At 43.0% G+C, this 17535-nt stretch overlaps 1 protein-coding gene across 15 annotated transcripts in view; it reads right to left on the reverse strand.

Annotated features, from left to right (window-relative positions):
- MAGI1 (membrane associated guanylate kinase, WW and PDZ domain containing 1) overlaps window positions 1-17535 on the reverse strand; it is a 621460-nt gene that overhangs the window by 304707 nt on the left and 299218 nt on the right. For all 15 annotated transcript variants that reach the window (XM_056867137.1, XM_056867145.1, XM_056867144.1 and 12 more), the window contains exon 2: window positions 14334-14450. In XM_056867137.1, the coding sequence (XP_056723115.1) occupies window positions 14334-14450 (117 nt within the window). The remainder of the gene's footprint in view (window positions 1-14333; window positions 14451-17535) is intronic.

Here is a 17535-nt window from a genome sequence, read left to right on the forward strand (position 1 = left end):
AGATTAGAGTCCACCGCTCTTACGTCTACATGTTGGAAGGAATGGACTGTGCAATGTCGCTTAATGCTAGCACAGGCCTTGGATCTACTGGGGAGGGCAGTAGAGAGTTAGTTAGTATAGGTGTAGATAGGACCTTTTTCCGTTTAACCTCTCCCACTGCTGTCCCTTTGTTACCCAGAATGCTACTCTTAGGAGTTTCCTCTTCCTTCCAGTTCCTTCCTTCTCTCTCCCTTTTGTCCACCATGAGGCCTGGACATGTGCTCTTCAATCTCTCTCCATCTTAGCTTATTTAGTTAGTTAGAAGCCTTTACTCTGTCTTTCCTATCCAGTATGGAGTTCCCCTACCATAAAAAACTTCTATTTCTTTTCTAAAGTAATAAGCCTGATTGTAAACTTATTCCTCAAGCAGCCAAACTATAGACTTCTGCTGTGCACAGACTCAGCTCTGCTTTCACTACACCATGCTGGCTCTACATCTGAACCCTGCAAACCACACAGACGCACTGGTTTGCAATTCTGGTTTGTGGAGCGAACACAAGCTATACTTTGCTGCTTCAGATGTAATGGCAAACTGGTTTTCCATAAACCACAAAGAAAATGATGGAGATAATCACCGTTCATGAGAAGAGCAGGGGGTAATCATACAACCAAAGCTTTAGTTTGCTGGCTTCCAAGCCTCATAAGCACAAAGCATGATGACTAAATTACTAAGGAGCTAGAAATTAGAAAGCAAGCCATAGAAAGGACTTGTGATATAATTGTGGCTGTATGCCCATTACTAAAGTATGGCCCATAGTTAATAAACTGTGGCTCTATGGCTCATTTTTAGGGTTGCCAGGTCCCTCTTTGCCATCAGCGGGAGATTTGGGGGGCGGAGCCTGAGGAGGGCGGGCTTTGGGGAGGGGAAGGACTTCAATGCCATAGAGTCCAATTGCCAAAGCAGCCATTTTCTCCAGGTGCATTGATCTCTACCAGCTGGAGATCAGTTGCAATAGCAGCAGATCTTCTGCTATTACCTGGAGGTTGGCAACCCTACTCATTTTGGATTTGGTATTCACCATGGCTCTAGCCATCCATGCCTGTTTTGATGGGGGGGGAGCATCGCGTGATATTCTTGCTCCGTTGCTTTTTGTTCTATGTATGGACTTTTATGACTTGTGAGCATTCCAACGCCTTTTGTACTTCTTAACGCTTTGCATTCTATATTTATTGTACATTTTGGACTTTGTCCCCTTGTTCTTATCAACTGCGGTTGTCTCTCTGAGGTTTTTTCCTCATAATATATTTTCTATCAGCATAATCCAGTTGTGATATGTATTGTTTTCATTTTGGCTTGTTTTGACTTGTGCTTTATTTTTTGAATTCACACTCTCTGTTTAAGCACTAGTAGCCACTTTTTGATTGATTACCTGGAGGTTGGCAACCCTACTCATTTTGGATTTGGTCTTCACCATGGCTCTAGCCATCCATGCCTGTTTTGATGGGGGGGGGCACTATGTCTAAGCATACTTGTGATATTAAGTCCCAATGAACACAGGGTTTCATTCCTAGTAAAGTTAGTAAGAACATACTTGTATTATATAATTATGCAACTATGCAAATGCTTTAAGTACATCCAGTCACAGGAGGGGAAGTAAAGAAGGGGAAGGGAAAGATTACAGTAAGAAAAAATGCAGGCTGCAAAGAACACAGCAGCTGAATAGAAAATTGTGGGGGGGGGGGAATCTAAGAAGAAACATAAATAGGGAGAAGGCATGACGACATTGGAAGCCAAGCTACACAGAAGGTGGGCTACTTCTTCTCAGCAGTAAACCACATCATAGTCAGCAGTAAACCACATCATAGTTGCCTGTACTTCTAGATTGTACTTAAACTGTAACTTCCCACTGGTATCCAGAACTTCTGGAAAGAATGTCCCACCTCCAATCCCTTTAGTCGAGTTAGAGACTGTGATGCATGTGAGGACTGAAGAGGAGAAGACAGAGATGGGATATGATAACCATCTTCAAGTACTTGAAGGGCTGTCATATAGAGGGAGGTGCCGAGTTGTTTTCTGTTGCTCCAGAAGGTTGGACCAGAACCAACGGGTTGAAATTAAATCAAAAGAGTTTCCATCTAGACATTAAAGTGGTTCCTGGGTGGAACAAACTTCCTCGGGAGGTGGTAAGTGCTCCTTCCCTGGAGATTTTTAAGCAGAGGCTAGATGGCCATTTGTCAACAATGCTGATTCTATGACAGTTTATCAGAGGGAGGGCATCTTGGCCAACTTCTGGGCATGGAGTATGGGTCAATGGGGGTGTGTGGGGGAGTTGGTTGTGAATTTCCTGCATTGTGCAGGGGGTTGGAATAGATGACCCTGGTGGTCCCTTCCAACTCTATGATTCTATGACTTTGGAGAGAGGAAGGAAACCTCCCACATGTTCTGACACTTGGAACTCATGGTTCCTACAAGGGAGAGGTGAAGGCCCCTTCACTTCTGAGGATTGTCATTTACAGTCTTCTGACAAATTATTTATTTCAGCCACAAATCTACAAACCTGCTCATACAGTAAACAGGTTTAAACTACATTTCCCTCACTTCCCTTCACTGGCTTCTGCCTTAATACCCTTTGGAACCACTTGAATACCCACTGCAAGATTCCTTCACAATAATGACAAAGCACTCTTCTGAATCCCTTTACTCCCATAATAACTACACACAAACTGAGGAGCACTGAGACTTAATAAAGAAACAAAGACACTTAAACCATCGGCCATCTTCCCACCTTGCTTACTTGGAAGTTGCTTGCCAAATTATACAGCCAAACCTCCTTAGCTGAGCAGCAGAAAGGGTTTGTTCTGACTTTGTTGTATTCTTTTAATCTTTGGCCAGTTTCAAGCATAGGCAGTTCTTTAATGATGTGGGCAAGCAGATGGAGTGACTTGTATTTCCCTAAAACTCAGATAAGTAAAATATCTGATCATTTGCTATCTCGAAACAATGTTACAGAGGAAATTAGTCGATTAGTGGAATAGTTCCAGACCATGAAACATTGAGGCGAGGGGCAGGCACAGAAAGTCAGTAATGGCCAAAATGTCCAAGATATTGTTATGTATCAAGATATTTAGGGTGAATTTGGGCTCAGATGAGAAATTGGGCCACAATCACACTGACATGTCTTGTTAACAAGGGTTGTCAACCTCCAAGTGGTGTTACCCTAAGCAGGCAGTCTCCACTTGTTGGGGGAATTAGCTGGAGACAGAGCGAGAGGGGGTAACTGGGATCAATAACCTACATACACCAGGATTGTCCAGGTGAGAACACTTAAATGAGCAGGTGGCGGTATCACTGAAATAGGTTTTATTAAAGAATAAAAATAGTACAAACAAGAAATATATTTCAAGCAATGAACATACACACGCAAAGCAGAGCTGAGAGAAAAGGTGGGAAGTTGGATAGGGTTTCGGGTGATAGTTACCAGTCTTGAAGGGACAGCAAGGGAAAACCATGTCAAGCCTGAGGTCCTCTCCAGGAACCCCCAGGACTTGTAACGTAACCGAGGTTAGGCCAGTCTACTCAATGAAATACCATAGCTTTTAAAAGGAAAGCTGAAAAAGGTTTTATTTACAAGAAAACACAAATTAAAATACAAGTTACAGATAAAGCACAATGGCAATGAAACGAAAACAGGCTATCTAATCAGAATGCTCACTAACTGATACTTAGCAGATAGTCCTACTTACAGCTCTGAGTCAATCCTGGTCCCAGCCTCACGGCTGGGCATAAATCTTGCGTAACAAAGTTGCAGAGTAACAAAGTTCCAAGCAAATAAAGCGTAGCGGTAGCAAGGCGTCAGAATAAAGAATAAGAGGAAGAAGAGATAGCCACCATAATACCTAACTGTAATTATGGATCTCTAGGCTGGAGTCAGATGATCCCTCTGGGCCAATCAGGACACTGGCTCGGGAGAACCCTCTAATTGGATCTAACCAGTTCTAACCAGTATTCTTCACACACCGGAGAACGACCAGCGTTTCCAGGAGCAAAGGAAGGAGCCCACATGCAAGTGGCTGTCCAGAACACACATACACTCTATGAATGGCAAAAGGACCAATATTTATACCCCAAAATCAGTCCTAAGGCAGTATGAGGCAAGCTGGCAGGAAAGCCAGAGGCAAAAAATTGATTGCTTTTCCCTGGTCCCAACAATAGGACAGGGGTGGCTTGATGGGTTGTCAGGCCCCAAGAGGATGCCTGGGCCATTTTCTTTGAATACTGACTGATTGCTGGAAAGGGTGCAGATAGGGTAAGTAACGGTTTAATCATAGAGTTGATTAAATCATATTAGGGTGACACAATGTGGATTAGCTAGCCCCAATGTCCAGCCAGGCACACACTGGGGCAGGGGCAAAGTTCAGCTGCCAACCTCCTTCCTGCCCAAGCTTGACACACAAGATGGATCCCAAAACTCTCTGAGGGGCATCCATTTTGGGGAGAGCAGTGCTTTGCTCTCATGCCACTCTTTGGCCCCTGTTCCTCCATGGCACCCCTTAACAGGATGAGGGGGTCTGACTGCATACAGTGGGGCCTGGAATTCTCCCAGATGTATGACTGATTTCTAGGCGACAGAGTGGTCAGTTCCCCTGGAAAAAAATGCCAGCTTCAGAAGACAAACACTATGGTATATCATCAATTCTAGGTGAAACCCATCTCCCAAATTCCTCCTCCACAGTCATCACCCCCAAATCTCCAGGAATTTCCCAGGCCAGACTTAGCAACTCTACTTGTTACTCTGTGTCTGACCACAAACAGTAACTTCCTCAGATGTTTCTAGGCCTGGAGCAACTAAGCAAGCTTGGTGAAAGAGCTATACCAGAACATTTTGGGCACCTTCACACATACTGTATAATGCACTTTCAATCCACTTTCAATGCACTTTAACGACCGCTTGCAAGTGGATTTTGTCATTTCACACAGTAAAATCCAGCTGCAATGTGGATTGCAAGTGCATTATTTGGCATGTGTGAAAGCGCCCTTTGTCTGGCACCTAGGCGTCAACCAAGGCACTGGCTGCATTGAAGGGGCCAATGGTGCAGGTGAAGGCAACAGGCATGGCTTATGCCCATTAATGCCTCTTAGACCTACACAGTCAGCAGCCGAGTCCAAGGTGAATCCCTGAGATGCTGGTCATGCTGCTGGGGCTTACCTTGTTCCAACAGTATCCAAGAGACATTTGTTCCAAGTGCATCCAAGTGCTAATTCTTGTCTCCTGGGTCTCCCTCTCACCCACTTTGTTGCACAACAATAGCTTCACTGGTAGCATTTTTTCAGCACTTGGGCCAAAATGGTTGCCTACCCTGATCTAGGTCATAATCAGAGGACAAATATGCTTATGTTTGAATCAAAAGGTGCCACAAGGTGACCTGTTACTTTTTTTTTTTTGAGTGAAGCGTCTCCTAAGGGCCCAATGATAGACTGTTCTTCTGGTTAACCACTCTTTTCAACCACAGAACAAACAATAAAAAAAAAACACTGGTAGTAGGAGTTGTGTGGACCCATGGCAATACAGAGAGCTGTACACTACATGGGGGGGACCACTTGGAAAACAAAGCGTTTCTCCAACATTTAAAACACTGATAATGAACACAAAGACAGAAGAACACAGTTGTAACTTTTACACTGAATGGCTGGAAGAGAAGGACATTTTGTTCCCCTCTCAAATCTCCTGGGCATGGAGCAGGGATCACTGGGGGTGAACGGGGGAGGTAGTTGTGAATTTCCTGCATTGTGCAGGGGGTTGGACTAGATGACCCTGGTGGTCCCTTCCAACTCTATGATTCTATATCACACTCTGCCTCCTGGCCAGATCAAGAAACATAATGTTGGAAGGAAATGCTTGGTGTTCTCTCGGCAACTGCCTGAGCTCCGCTCAGCAGACTCTTCCTTGCCTTCGTCAATAGTGTAAACAATTCTCAGTTGGTGCATTTCAGGCCGTCAGAGATTACTTCAGTTGCTTTCCTCCAAGAAATATAGCTGGTGGGAATGGAAGACACATTTTTTGCTATCTCTACCGTGCACAACTTTTTAAAAAATCCCTTCATGTAATTTATCCATGGCGTATTAGTTCTTTCAGTGTGCAGGCAAAATACTGTGCAGTCCTCAACGGCGTTGGAGAATTCCTGTGAGAGCACAGCATGATTAACTTTATCTCTGCATATATTAATGGGTGATAAGGATACCATGACAATTTTCAGTTCTGATAATCTGCTTAGAAAGCTAGGGTAAATTGTGCAAAATAATTAAGTAACTTGGCTAGGATTTGGCAGGATACCTTATGAGCTTTTGCACTAGTGCTTATCCAGGAGAGGAATTTACAGCAAACCAGTTTGTAAGAGTGCTGACCTTGGATCAGTTGTCAGTGAAAAGGAAGGGCTGTTCTAAGTGGACTCAATGCTAGATTCCTCCCGAAACACCAGAGAATAGAAGTTTCATTCCTACCTAATACACCTTTCTCACAGACTACCACATCTTAATTAGCTTGTATAAATTTTGTTTATCTGCCTTTTCCATTAATTGCTTTATCCTTGTGAAACCCTCGCAGACACAAACAAACAAAAACGGCTAAATACAAACATCCTGTTCCTTTTCACCTACTGCTCATTTTTGTTTTCTACATGACTTGTCGACATAAATTCAGGTTATTACTCGGGCAAGAGCTATGACAGCAGCTTAACACAGAACTGATGAATAAAAGGTAAGCAAAATCCACTCTCAGTAGTTCTGTTTCTGCTCTGCACACGTCCCCACATAATAATTACTGCACACAGTTGCTGCATGGAAAAAGATCCCCCTGGATCACACAGTACCATATATGTGGGAATGTTGTATACATACAGATGGCTAACCATTTTCATTCGTGCCAGTTTTTGTTACTAAGGAGATCAGACTACTGAGAACACAAAATTTAGCCTCAGTAAACTTGCGGCTGCACAGACATCCTCTTGTGTGGAATCAGCATTGCTGCAAGCCCAGTTACTTTCTTCTAGTTAAGACATTTCTCCACAAAAGCTGAGGACCCATACAAATAAAGTGATGGAACTGACTGTGACAACAGTTTTGTACATCTTTGCTTCTTCTTCTTCTTCTTCTTCTTCTTCTTCTTCTTCTTCTTCTTCTTCTTTGCTGCTGATATAATGAAGGTCACATCTGAAGAAGAACAGTGTACATATTGCTAGGTATCTTTCATATTTATTTCGGTAGGAATCACAGAATGGATTGGTGTGCACTGTGGACTTTAACAACTATAGCCCAGCAGCAATCACGGCTGAACTGGCGCCATCGGATTGTATTAACTTTGATTGTATTAACTCTGGTTTTATTATTAATGTTATTAATGTGTATTATGGTTTCAATAGCTTAAGTACAGATACATAAGGTTTCATTGTTTTATTGAATTTATTTGTTGTGACCTGCCCTGAGCCCAGCTTGACAGGGATTGAGGGCGGGTTAGAAGTCTAATAAATAAACAAACAATTAAATAAAATAGCTAATTGTCTATGTTCAATAGCAACTGTATGTACCAGTTTTACCTTTAAGTTGATTTTCTATGGGAATTTTCATAATTTGACTCTCTTTTGTAAAATAATTCATTGGTCCTGTTCAGTTTGGGTATGGTAGACCTTCCCCATTTCGAAACAGCAGTGTGAGCTACTGATAGCTGCATTGGGCAACTTGAAGAAGAAGAAGAAGAGTCGGTTTTTATATCCTGCTTTTTCTCTACCTTTAAAGATTCTCAAAGTGGCTTACAATCACCTTCCCTTTCTCTTCCCACAACAGACAGACAGACACCTTGTGAGGTAGGTGGGGCTGTGATAGTTCTGAGAGAACTGTGACTAGCCCATGGTCACCCAGCAGGCTTCATGCGGAGGAGTGGGGAAACCAACCCAGTTCTCCAGATTAAGCTCCACCACTCAGAACCCCTACACCACGCTGGCTCTCACTTGCACTTTTGAATACTCATTATTATTCCAACAGTGCAATCCTAAACAGAGTTATACCCTTATATGACCATCAACTTGAAAGGGTAGCTGTATAGTGATCAACCATTACATTCCCTGCCACATAAATAAGTATTAATAAAAGTGTATTTGTGTGTGTCTGTTTATTGGGGTCTTGGAGCACAGCACAAAACTGTACTAGTAAGTGGTAAATTAAAAGGCTTCCAACTTAATCCCCCAGAATGTACAGAAAAGCACCCATTCTATGTATTCTAGGCCATTAATCATCAATTCAGAAAGTCCTGCCTTTACAGCAATAATGATCAGCATGCAGTCAAGGCATGCTCAGTTCGGATGACCTTGTGAGCCTTTAACATGTTCCCCATATAATCAGCAGGGAATTCCATTTTCAGAATACAAGGCTTCATAATCCATTAGCGATAGATTGGTTCAGAGCCCTGGATTTTCTGGTCACGTGTACCAAGAAACTAAAAAAAAAAAAAAAGTATGCTAGAAGATTAATCTTCAGCCTGACAGGAAAAATACAGCCCCTTTCCTCCTCCTATTCTGTACCTCCCAGCTGCGAGCTGCCACACATACAGTAGCTCCATTCAGTTTCATGCCTGTTCATTTTTATCATCACATCCATAATCCCGCAAGAGAGCTTTTTTTTTTTTTTTTGCACCAAATATTGTGGCAGGGAGGAAATAAAAGGATGCTATTCAACTAACAGCTCTGTAAATGTACTATTGCATAACAATCAACTCCTCGTTCCAGAACTGTCTGTTGATTATATAACTGGGACATGAATACAGATGTTCCTATTAAGGTGAGAACAGAAACACGAGGCCTTTACTATCAGCATTCCATATGTGTAAAAAAAAAATAGGGAGGGGGAAGCAAGCACACACACACACACACACACACACACACACACACACAGTCATTCCAATCACCAATTCTAGGCCTTTGGCAAGATTAAAAACCGAGTAAGGTAGTTTCATTCACAGTCAAGCCCAATAAATCAGTGAAGAGAGTCAAGAGGAAAGCATTTCAAAAACGTCACCTTGGCAACACGGGGGGGGAATGCTCCAGCGGAACGTATGCTCATTTGCTTTATTCTCTGTTTCCTAAATTGAAACTGCAAAAACGAGGAAGATGAGGCGCACAAAGAAATCAGCAACAAGATGCTTCAGCTCCAGAGGGTTTCAAACAAACGGGTGCCCCAGAACATGTTAAATGCATGCAACTGGCAAATAAAACGGCTGTGTTGCTTAGCCGCACCTCCCTAAAAGGCTGGGAAGGATTATATGGGTCAAACTAGGTATTAAGTATATAATTTTAAACTGTTGATCAGGTTTAGGGTATATTTGTTTTTAACACGCACACATATTTCAAAGCTCATTATAATTTATAATTTAACCCCATCTCCCTCCCAAAGCCAGTCTGGATAGAAAGGGGTTATAAATAGGGTGGCTAGAGATCTCCAGGCGACAGTTCACCTGGAGAAAATGGCTGTTTTGAAAGGTGGACTCTATGGCATTTTACCCCGCTGAAGTTCCCCCCTTCCCAAACCCCATCCTCATTAGGCTCCACCCCCAAAATCTCCAGGTATTTCCCAACCTGGAGCTGGCAACCCTAGTAACAAATCCTTCCAAAGGATGTGCATGATCTGGTTTGGGGCAGTGATTCAAAATGCTTCTCCGTTCTGTTTAAGAGATTTCTGTACCACATGATCATCACAGCCATAAAGCTCTCAAAACAGGATTAAAGATATGTCACTCACTAAAGAAAAGAAGAGGAGCCAGTAACAACCAACACCTAATAAAACTAACAACACTAAAAGAAAAGAAGAGGAGCCAGTAACAACCAACACCTAATAAAACTAACAACACTAAAACGCTGAACAATAAAAACCAGAAACAATAAAAACAGAGACAATAGTTTGGCTGCATACTTCAAAAAATATATTTTAAGAGAATATGAAATTGGATCACAAACGCTTGCACATTTCCCCACTGCTTTCCCCGCCCCTCCGTTAGCTTTGTGTTGCGTAAAAAAATCAATAAAATGTAATGAGACGCCTCTGTTCTTTGGAGAGGGGGAGCTGCACATTTGTGTAACTATTTTGTATGGCTGTCTTAATATTCAGGTACAGATCAGAAATACTGGTGAAGGTGTGCTCTTGCCCTGTTTTGCCTCTCTTCCGTCTATTCATCAAATATGCTGGATAGAAAGTGATCTTATGAAAGAAGTCGGGTTTTTGTTGTTGTTGTTGTTATTGTCTCAATCCTGTATGGGTTGGGTTGCTTGTCTCTCTATCATGCCACTTTTGCCCATTTCCCCTCTCCCTACCTGCCTCCCAAAGCTGAGAATGTTTTTGTTTGTTTAGCGCCTGAAGAAGGAGCCGTGACTCAGAAAAGTTCATGTTGGAATAAATAAGGTTCCAATGGATTTCTGTTTTGCTTACATTATCTTACTTCAGCCTGGGAACTGCTATTTGATTCTTTCAAGTCTGAGCATGAGGACAATGAATTTTGCTGACACTCTTGTGTTACCTGTCTAGCTGATTTTAAATGATACACAACTGGTCCATGATGACATACTTAATCCAACGAAACCAGTAAATTGTGAGCATGTGTCAGCAGCAGTTAACCATACATCTGCCATACTGAATTCAACATCGATAAACACAAAACCACCCCAAATTATGTTTGGTACTGGCTGTGAATAAAGTTTCCAAGTGATCCCATAAAGTGTTTGGTGTGACACAAAATAGTTGTTTGTTTGTACAATATTCTTACAACTGAGCAGGTAAAGAACCAGTAATCTTGGTTTTGGTAGGGTTTTTTTACATGTCCATTTTCTCTACCTTTTAAGGAGAATCAAACCAGCTTACAATTGCCTTCCCTTTCCTTCCCCACAACAGACACCTTGTGAGGTAGGTGAGGCTGAGAGAGCTTGAAGAGAACTGTGACTAGCATAAGGTCACCCAGCAGAATTCATGTGGAAGAGTGGGGAAATCAATCCAATTCACCAGACTAGACTCTGCCGCTCATGTGAGGGAGTGGGGAATCAACCCTGGTTCTCCAGATTACAGTCCACCGCTCCTAACCACTACACCACACTGGCAATTTAACCAGAGAACAACAGCTAGCCACCTCAACTGAAGTTAAAGCAAATGCCAAATGGCCAAGCAAATAGAAATGTTTCCACGGGGCGTCTTTATATATTCTAAAATGAGACTGTAGTTGATATTAAAGAAAGGTAAGGACCACAGGGAGGGATGAAAGTAAACTGGTGCAGGTCGGTACAGAGTACTGGTTAAAAAAAAAGGTTGAAGTGATACTACCCATTTATTGCTTTCAGCCCCCAAAGAATGACTGTACCAACAAGAAATGGAAAGTTACTTTCAGCCCCAGCCATTCCTATCCCCATGTACAAGGGAGAAAATACTCTGTAAGGCTTTATAGGGCCATATAAAGCTTTATAGGACAAAACCAGCAAACTATGCCTGGAGATACCAGAATTATTTTGCATTTTCTGGAACAGTGGTTCTCATGGGATGGTCTGAAGGTAAATTAGGCCACACCTTTGCTGAAAGGAGGCAAGACTAAGTTGTGCTTGCATTGTAAACCTCCTGGGAACCTCACCTATGCCACCTCGAGTTCCACAGAAAAAAGGCAGATACAAATGAAACAACAATTAAATAAAATAATATCCTGTATTAGGGCACTGAAGGCAAGCCATCCATTTCTGCTATCAGCCATCTTCTAGCAAATGTAAAGGGCTGCATATTGAGGCAAAAAAATCCCAACTTCACACACATACTGTTGGGATCTGCGCTGGTAGTGGATAGCTCAATGAAGATGTCAACCCAGTGTGTGGCTGCTGTGAAAAAGGCAAATTCCATGCTGGCCATAATTAGACAAGGAATAGAGAATAAAACTGCTGCTACGATACCGCCCTTAGGTAAATCTATGAGACCACACTTGGAATACTGTGTACAGTTCTCATCACCACACCTAATCAAGGATATTGCAGTGCTTGAGAAGGTACAGAAAAGAGCAACCAAAATGATCAGGGGGCTAGAGCAACTGTCCTATGAGGAGCGGTTAAAACACTTAAAGCTGTTTAGACAAGGGATAGAGAATAAAACTGCTGCTTATCATACTTCCCTTGTACAAATCTGTGGTTGAGACCACATTTAGAATACTGTGTACTGTTCTGGTCACCACACCTAAAAAAGATATTGCAGAGCCTGAGAAGGTGCAGAAAAGAGCAACCAAAATGGTCAGGGGGCTACAGCAACTGTCCTATGAGGAGTGGTTAAAACTCTTAGGACTCTTTAGCTTAGAAAAAAGGAGAGTAAGGGGAGACATGATAGAGGTCTGTCTCGGGACGGGGCTCCAGCCCCGCTCCCCGGACCTTCGGCCCAACGCCCCACTCACCGGGCGGCCCGCAGCCTCAGTCACCTCGCATCCCTCTTCTGTTACAGGGACCCGGCTGCAAGAAGAAAGGAGAGCGCGCGCCAACAACCCTGCAACTCCCGGAGCAGCCCAGGGACCCTCTGTCACCACCGAGATGGGGCGGGTGGCGGAAATCCGCCCCGCCCAACAGCTGACCGGCGGGCGAGCCTGGGGCCGGAATGAATGCGCCCCACACCCAGGAGCACGAGGCAGGAGAGATGTGGAGGACTTGGCCTCTGTGCCTTTTGGGGAGCTTCCGGAAGGAGGGATGGGGGCGGGGGGCAAGGAAAGGAATCTCGCTGGTTGCAAGGATAAAAGGGAACAGAGAGGGAACTGCCGGGAAGGAGGCAGACGCGAGCGGTTGCTGGAGCTGAAGGCTCGGAGGCACACTGGCGGATTCGGGAGGAGAGACCAGTTCAGACTCTCCTTCCGACTGGTCTGAGGCGGAAGAAGTCGTCTCAGCCCTCGCGTCCTCTCAGGCAGCAACCGCCCCGACGGCCAGGGCTACTAGCCCGCCTGACAAGGTCTATAAAATTATGCATGGTGTGGAGAGAGTGGATATGGAGAAGCTTTTCTCCCTCTCTCATAATAATAGAACACGGGGCCATCTGCTGAAGCTGAAGGGTGAGAGATTCAAAACAGAGAAAATGAAGTATTTCTTCATACAACGCATAGTTAAATTGTGGAACTCCCTGTCAATTTGGAAGGCTTTAAGAGCGGAGTGGACATGTGCGTGGAGGATAGGGCTATCCATGGCTACTAGTCAAAATGGATACTAGTAATCAAGCATACCTATTATCTCCAGGATCAGAGGAACATGCCTATTATATTAGGTGCTGTGAAACACAGGCAAGATAATGCTGCTGCCATCATCTTGTTTGTGGGCTTCCTAGAGGCACCTGGTTGGCCACTGTGTGAACAGACTGCTGGACTTGATGGGCCTTGGTGTGATCCAGCATGACTTTTCTTAATGTTCTTATCTTCTAACTCCATCTTGAATGCCTGTTTGTTCCACTGCAATTACTGCATTTAACACCTTGCCAGATGGATAATTCCTCATCTACAGAAATGTCTTATGTTCCTGCAAAGAACTTTTCTATTGAAGCAAGTAGTGGGTTCATAGAAAAACAGTCTGTGGTCATTTAAAATAACCTATAATGTTTTAAGCACATCTGAAAATACTGGAATTCGAAATACATAATAAAAATGCCTGGCTGTTTTCCAAAGAGAACTTTCTTACCCTAAAATGCTTCCTTTAAATTGAGAATATTATGAACTGATGTGTCAATTTTTGCATTAGTTTTGCCATGCATCGAAAGCCAGCTGGCAGCTGCTGTTGGCATATGGCCAGAAGTAGATGGATCTTGATAAAACTGAAGCTAATTTAGAAGGTTTTTTTTTTAATGGGATCTCATTTACAAACCAGTACTTTGATTCTAAGACATTCTGAGTAACCCATCAGACCAGGAAAATCGGAATCCAGTAGCGCCTTAAGGACCATTGGCATTGCTGTTGACAGTACAGTACAAAATGTTTTTTAAAGGTCCTGACATTCTCGCCTGGTAGTTGGACTAACAGGTGTTTTCCAAACAAAGGCTAGTTCTGCTTGACAAAACCCTGAACAAAAAACTTTCCGAAAACTGGCATCTATTGCTACCCTTTTATTTTCATGAATCCACATTCGTAAATTACATAACATCCAAGCAAAGCATCTCTAACCATTCATAAAGCAAAGTCAACATTTTCGCAGATGACACCAAAACCCAACATTTCCTCATTGTAATAATCAAGCCTCCATATAGCAGCATCACCAGCTGACTGTAAAAGGTCGCCACCAAAGGGGTTTAGCTTTATTATACCAAATCCACTAGATGAATTATTACTTACAAGGCACCGCATGACGATAAAGGTTATCTCTAATAGTCTGCTGCAGCTCATGATCAGGAGATCCTTTCTGAAACCTCTGGTTGAGATAATGTCTCAGATCTTTGTTCAGACGGCTTCCTACAAGAGGAGGAAAAAAATTATAGTTGAGTGAAAAAGAGATTAACAGTTCCAGCTCTGGAAAATATTAGATGTGCAATATACATCTCCTCTGAACTATGGCACGGTGGCTTATGCGCTCTAGAAATGGCTAATTACCAAACATGCCTTGCTTTAAACAAAAAGTCTCCCTTGACTTATAACTTGTCTTCCTGCTGATGCTGAAGAGATTATCATCCCCTAATATCACGCATTTTATGGCTGTGTGTTATTAAAAACTGGAATAAAGATGCCATGCTTACTTAATTGGTTGTATGTATTGTGATTATTGATCAATATATTGCGTTAATTGTACAAACTGTAGTAAGCACTCTGCTCAGTTACAATGTTGGTCGCCTTCATTAGCTCATCCCATTACACTTCCCCACATCATTTTTCCCCCAATCTACCTCCAAGTTACTTACTATTTACCTTCTCTTACTATTTACCATTTCTCTTGTTAGCTGTTATTTTATACGACACACACACACACAAAATATCAAGATGTAATTTTATAGGCTTTCAGACCAAGGAGCCCAGGGTTTCTCAGCGAAGGACTCCTGATAACAATTTCCCTGCTGTACTATTAATTTTGTACAGCAGCTACAGGAGAACATGGGGATGTGATTAAGAGTGTCTATTTATGTAAGGCAGCAAGTCTAATGTGCCCAGCCAAGGCATGCCAAGTCAAATGCAAATGCATCCTAGCAGATATGCCATAGGACTGATAGGCCATTTATGCTTGGTTACTTAGCCTCTCAATCCCCAAGGGATTGCTCCGGGGCTTCCTTTGGATTATTCATGATTTTTCCAGCCTTCAGAAGTCACTTTGCAGCCACCACGCACTTGTCCCGCATTTTCAGGAAGCTGTTTTATTACAATTTTCCCTCAATCCCAAAGTGAAGCTAATTGAGGCAATTTCTGTGAATAGTCTTAACTTCAGGTTTGTCTTCTTCCGTCCATTCTTGTTTGACCCTACCTCATCCAACCCCTCCCAGAGAAGCCATTTTGGTCAGTTCCAGCAGCAGTGTAAAAATCTTGGGAACAGAACCACACACACACACCTCATAGGCTTCCTCTCTGGTCTCTCTGGTCAGTTTCATCAGGGAATAAAGTCCGCTGTCCCTCTTCCCCCTGCCCCACCTCACAGGCTTCCTCTCTGGACTCTCTGGTCAGTTTCAATAGCGATTGTAATGATCTCAGGAATGGATCCGGCTGTGTGTCCCCATCCCCCCCGCTTAATTTCTGTTAACTATTTTAGCGATTCTTCGTTAAATGTTAAAATCAACATTCGTTGTAACAAAATATATTTTATTCCTTATTTATCTATTTGGAAAATTTCTATGCCACCTCTCCAGGGGACCTGTACAATATAAAACACAATAAAAACATCATAAATGTCATTAAAATTCTGCACTCAAAAACAGTGCCAGCCGAAGTCTTGACCATCGGGGCTGCCTGAAGGAGATTGCTCATCCATGAAAGTGAGGGAGTCTCCTTCTGAAGCCTGGTGGTCAGCAGCTGTTGAAGCTGGTTCTTTTTAGTTGGAGAGTATATCCCTCTGGACGGGACTTGGTGAGCCCCATCTTTTAAAAAACCCTTATGCTTGATCCAGATCAACCCACTGAAAGGTTGGTCAGACCAATAATTATTCGGCTTTTTGGGGAATTGCCTATTCAGCTTCAGGCAGACCCCCAGGTTTTGGTATTCGGTAAACCTGAAGCCCGAAAAATACTCAAATGGCTAATTTCAGGTTTATTTTTGGTTCGGGTTTATCGATATGCACAGCCCTACTGGAGACCACTTATCTAAGGTCCCGTTCACCCAGCAATTTTTCTCTTATTTTTATCCGTTGCTGCCTCCTATTTGTCTGATATGAAATGGGAACGATGGTTTCAGACAGTATTAAACCCATTTTGAAATTGGATGTAGATCACTATTTTCTTTTCAGAGCCAAGCATAGTTTCCTGCACTTTGTGTGTGTGTGTGTTTTGCTAAAAGGTCAAGAGTTTCTCTTTCCCTGCATGATACCTCCCCCTAATTCAACTTGCCATTTGAAGACACCTGTGATTTCTTCTCAGGAAACAGAATGCAAGACAAATTTGACAGGCCTACCAACACTCCTAACACCTCCACGTAACACCTGCTGTGACTGGAAGATTAGTCGTTGATTTGTCATTGTGTAGAAGTAGCCAAAGAAAAAAGGTGGGAGAAAGGGAGGAGGTGTGGTGCCTTTAAAAGCACAGCGGACCTTTCAAATGCCAGTCTGACACAACCCTGCATCACAATAACAACAAAAAAAAAAACAGGAACAAAACAGATTTTGGAAAAAATCTGGGTTAAGGCTTCATTAACTGCAGGAGGACAGTAATTTACCATTAAAGTATGTGTAACCTTTTTAAAGATAGAGCCCTGTGGCGCAGAGTGGTAAGCTGCAGTACTGCAGTCAAAAGCTCTGCTCATGACCTGAGTTCGATCCCAACGGGAGTCAGTTTCAGATAACCGGCTTAAGGTTGACTCAGCCTTCTATCCTTCAGAGGTCGGTAAAATGAGGACCCAGCTTGCTGGGGGTAAAGTATAGATGACTGGGGAAGGCAATGGCAAACCACCCCGTAAACATAGTCTGCCTAGGAAATCGGGATGTGACGTCACCCCATGGGTCAGTAATGACCTGGTGCTTGCACAGGGGACTATCTTTACCTTAACCTTTTTAAAAAGCATCTGTTCAGCTTCAGAAGCCAAAGTGAATTAAAGACAAAGTTGCCAACCTCTAGATCTCCTGGAATTACAACTGATCATAGGCGAAGAAGATCAGTTCCCCTGGAGAAAACAGATGCCTTGAAGGGTGGACTCTATGGAGTACAAGCTGCTGAGGACCCTTCCCTTCCCAAATCCTGCCTTCCCCAGGCTCCACCCCCAAATTCTCCAGGAATTTCCCAAGCTGGAGTTGGCAACCCTTGTTAAAGAGCCCTAATGAAGAGCACGATCTCTGTTTTACAAGGTTTCTGGTGACCAAGCAGGCGCACAAGTTTTTTTTCCCATCAGTTAAATTTATAAAGGACAATAT

Source organism: Euleptes europaea, chromosome 1 (genome assembly GCF_029931775.1).
Source record: "Euleptes europaea isolate rEulEur1 chromosome 1, rEulEur1.hap1, whole genome shotgun sequence".
NCBI lineage: Eukaryota > Metazoa > Chordata > Lepidosauria > Squamata > Sphaerodactylidae > Euleptes > Euleptes europaea.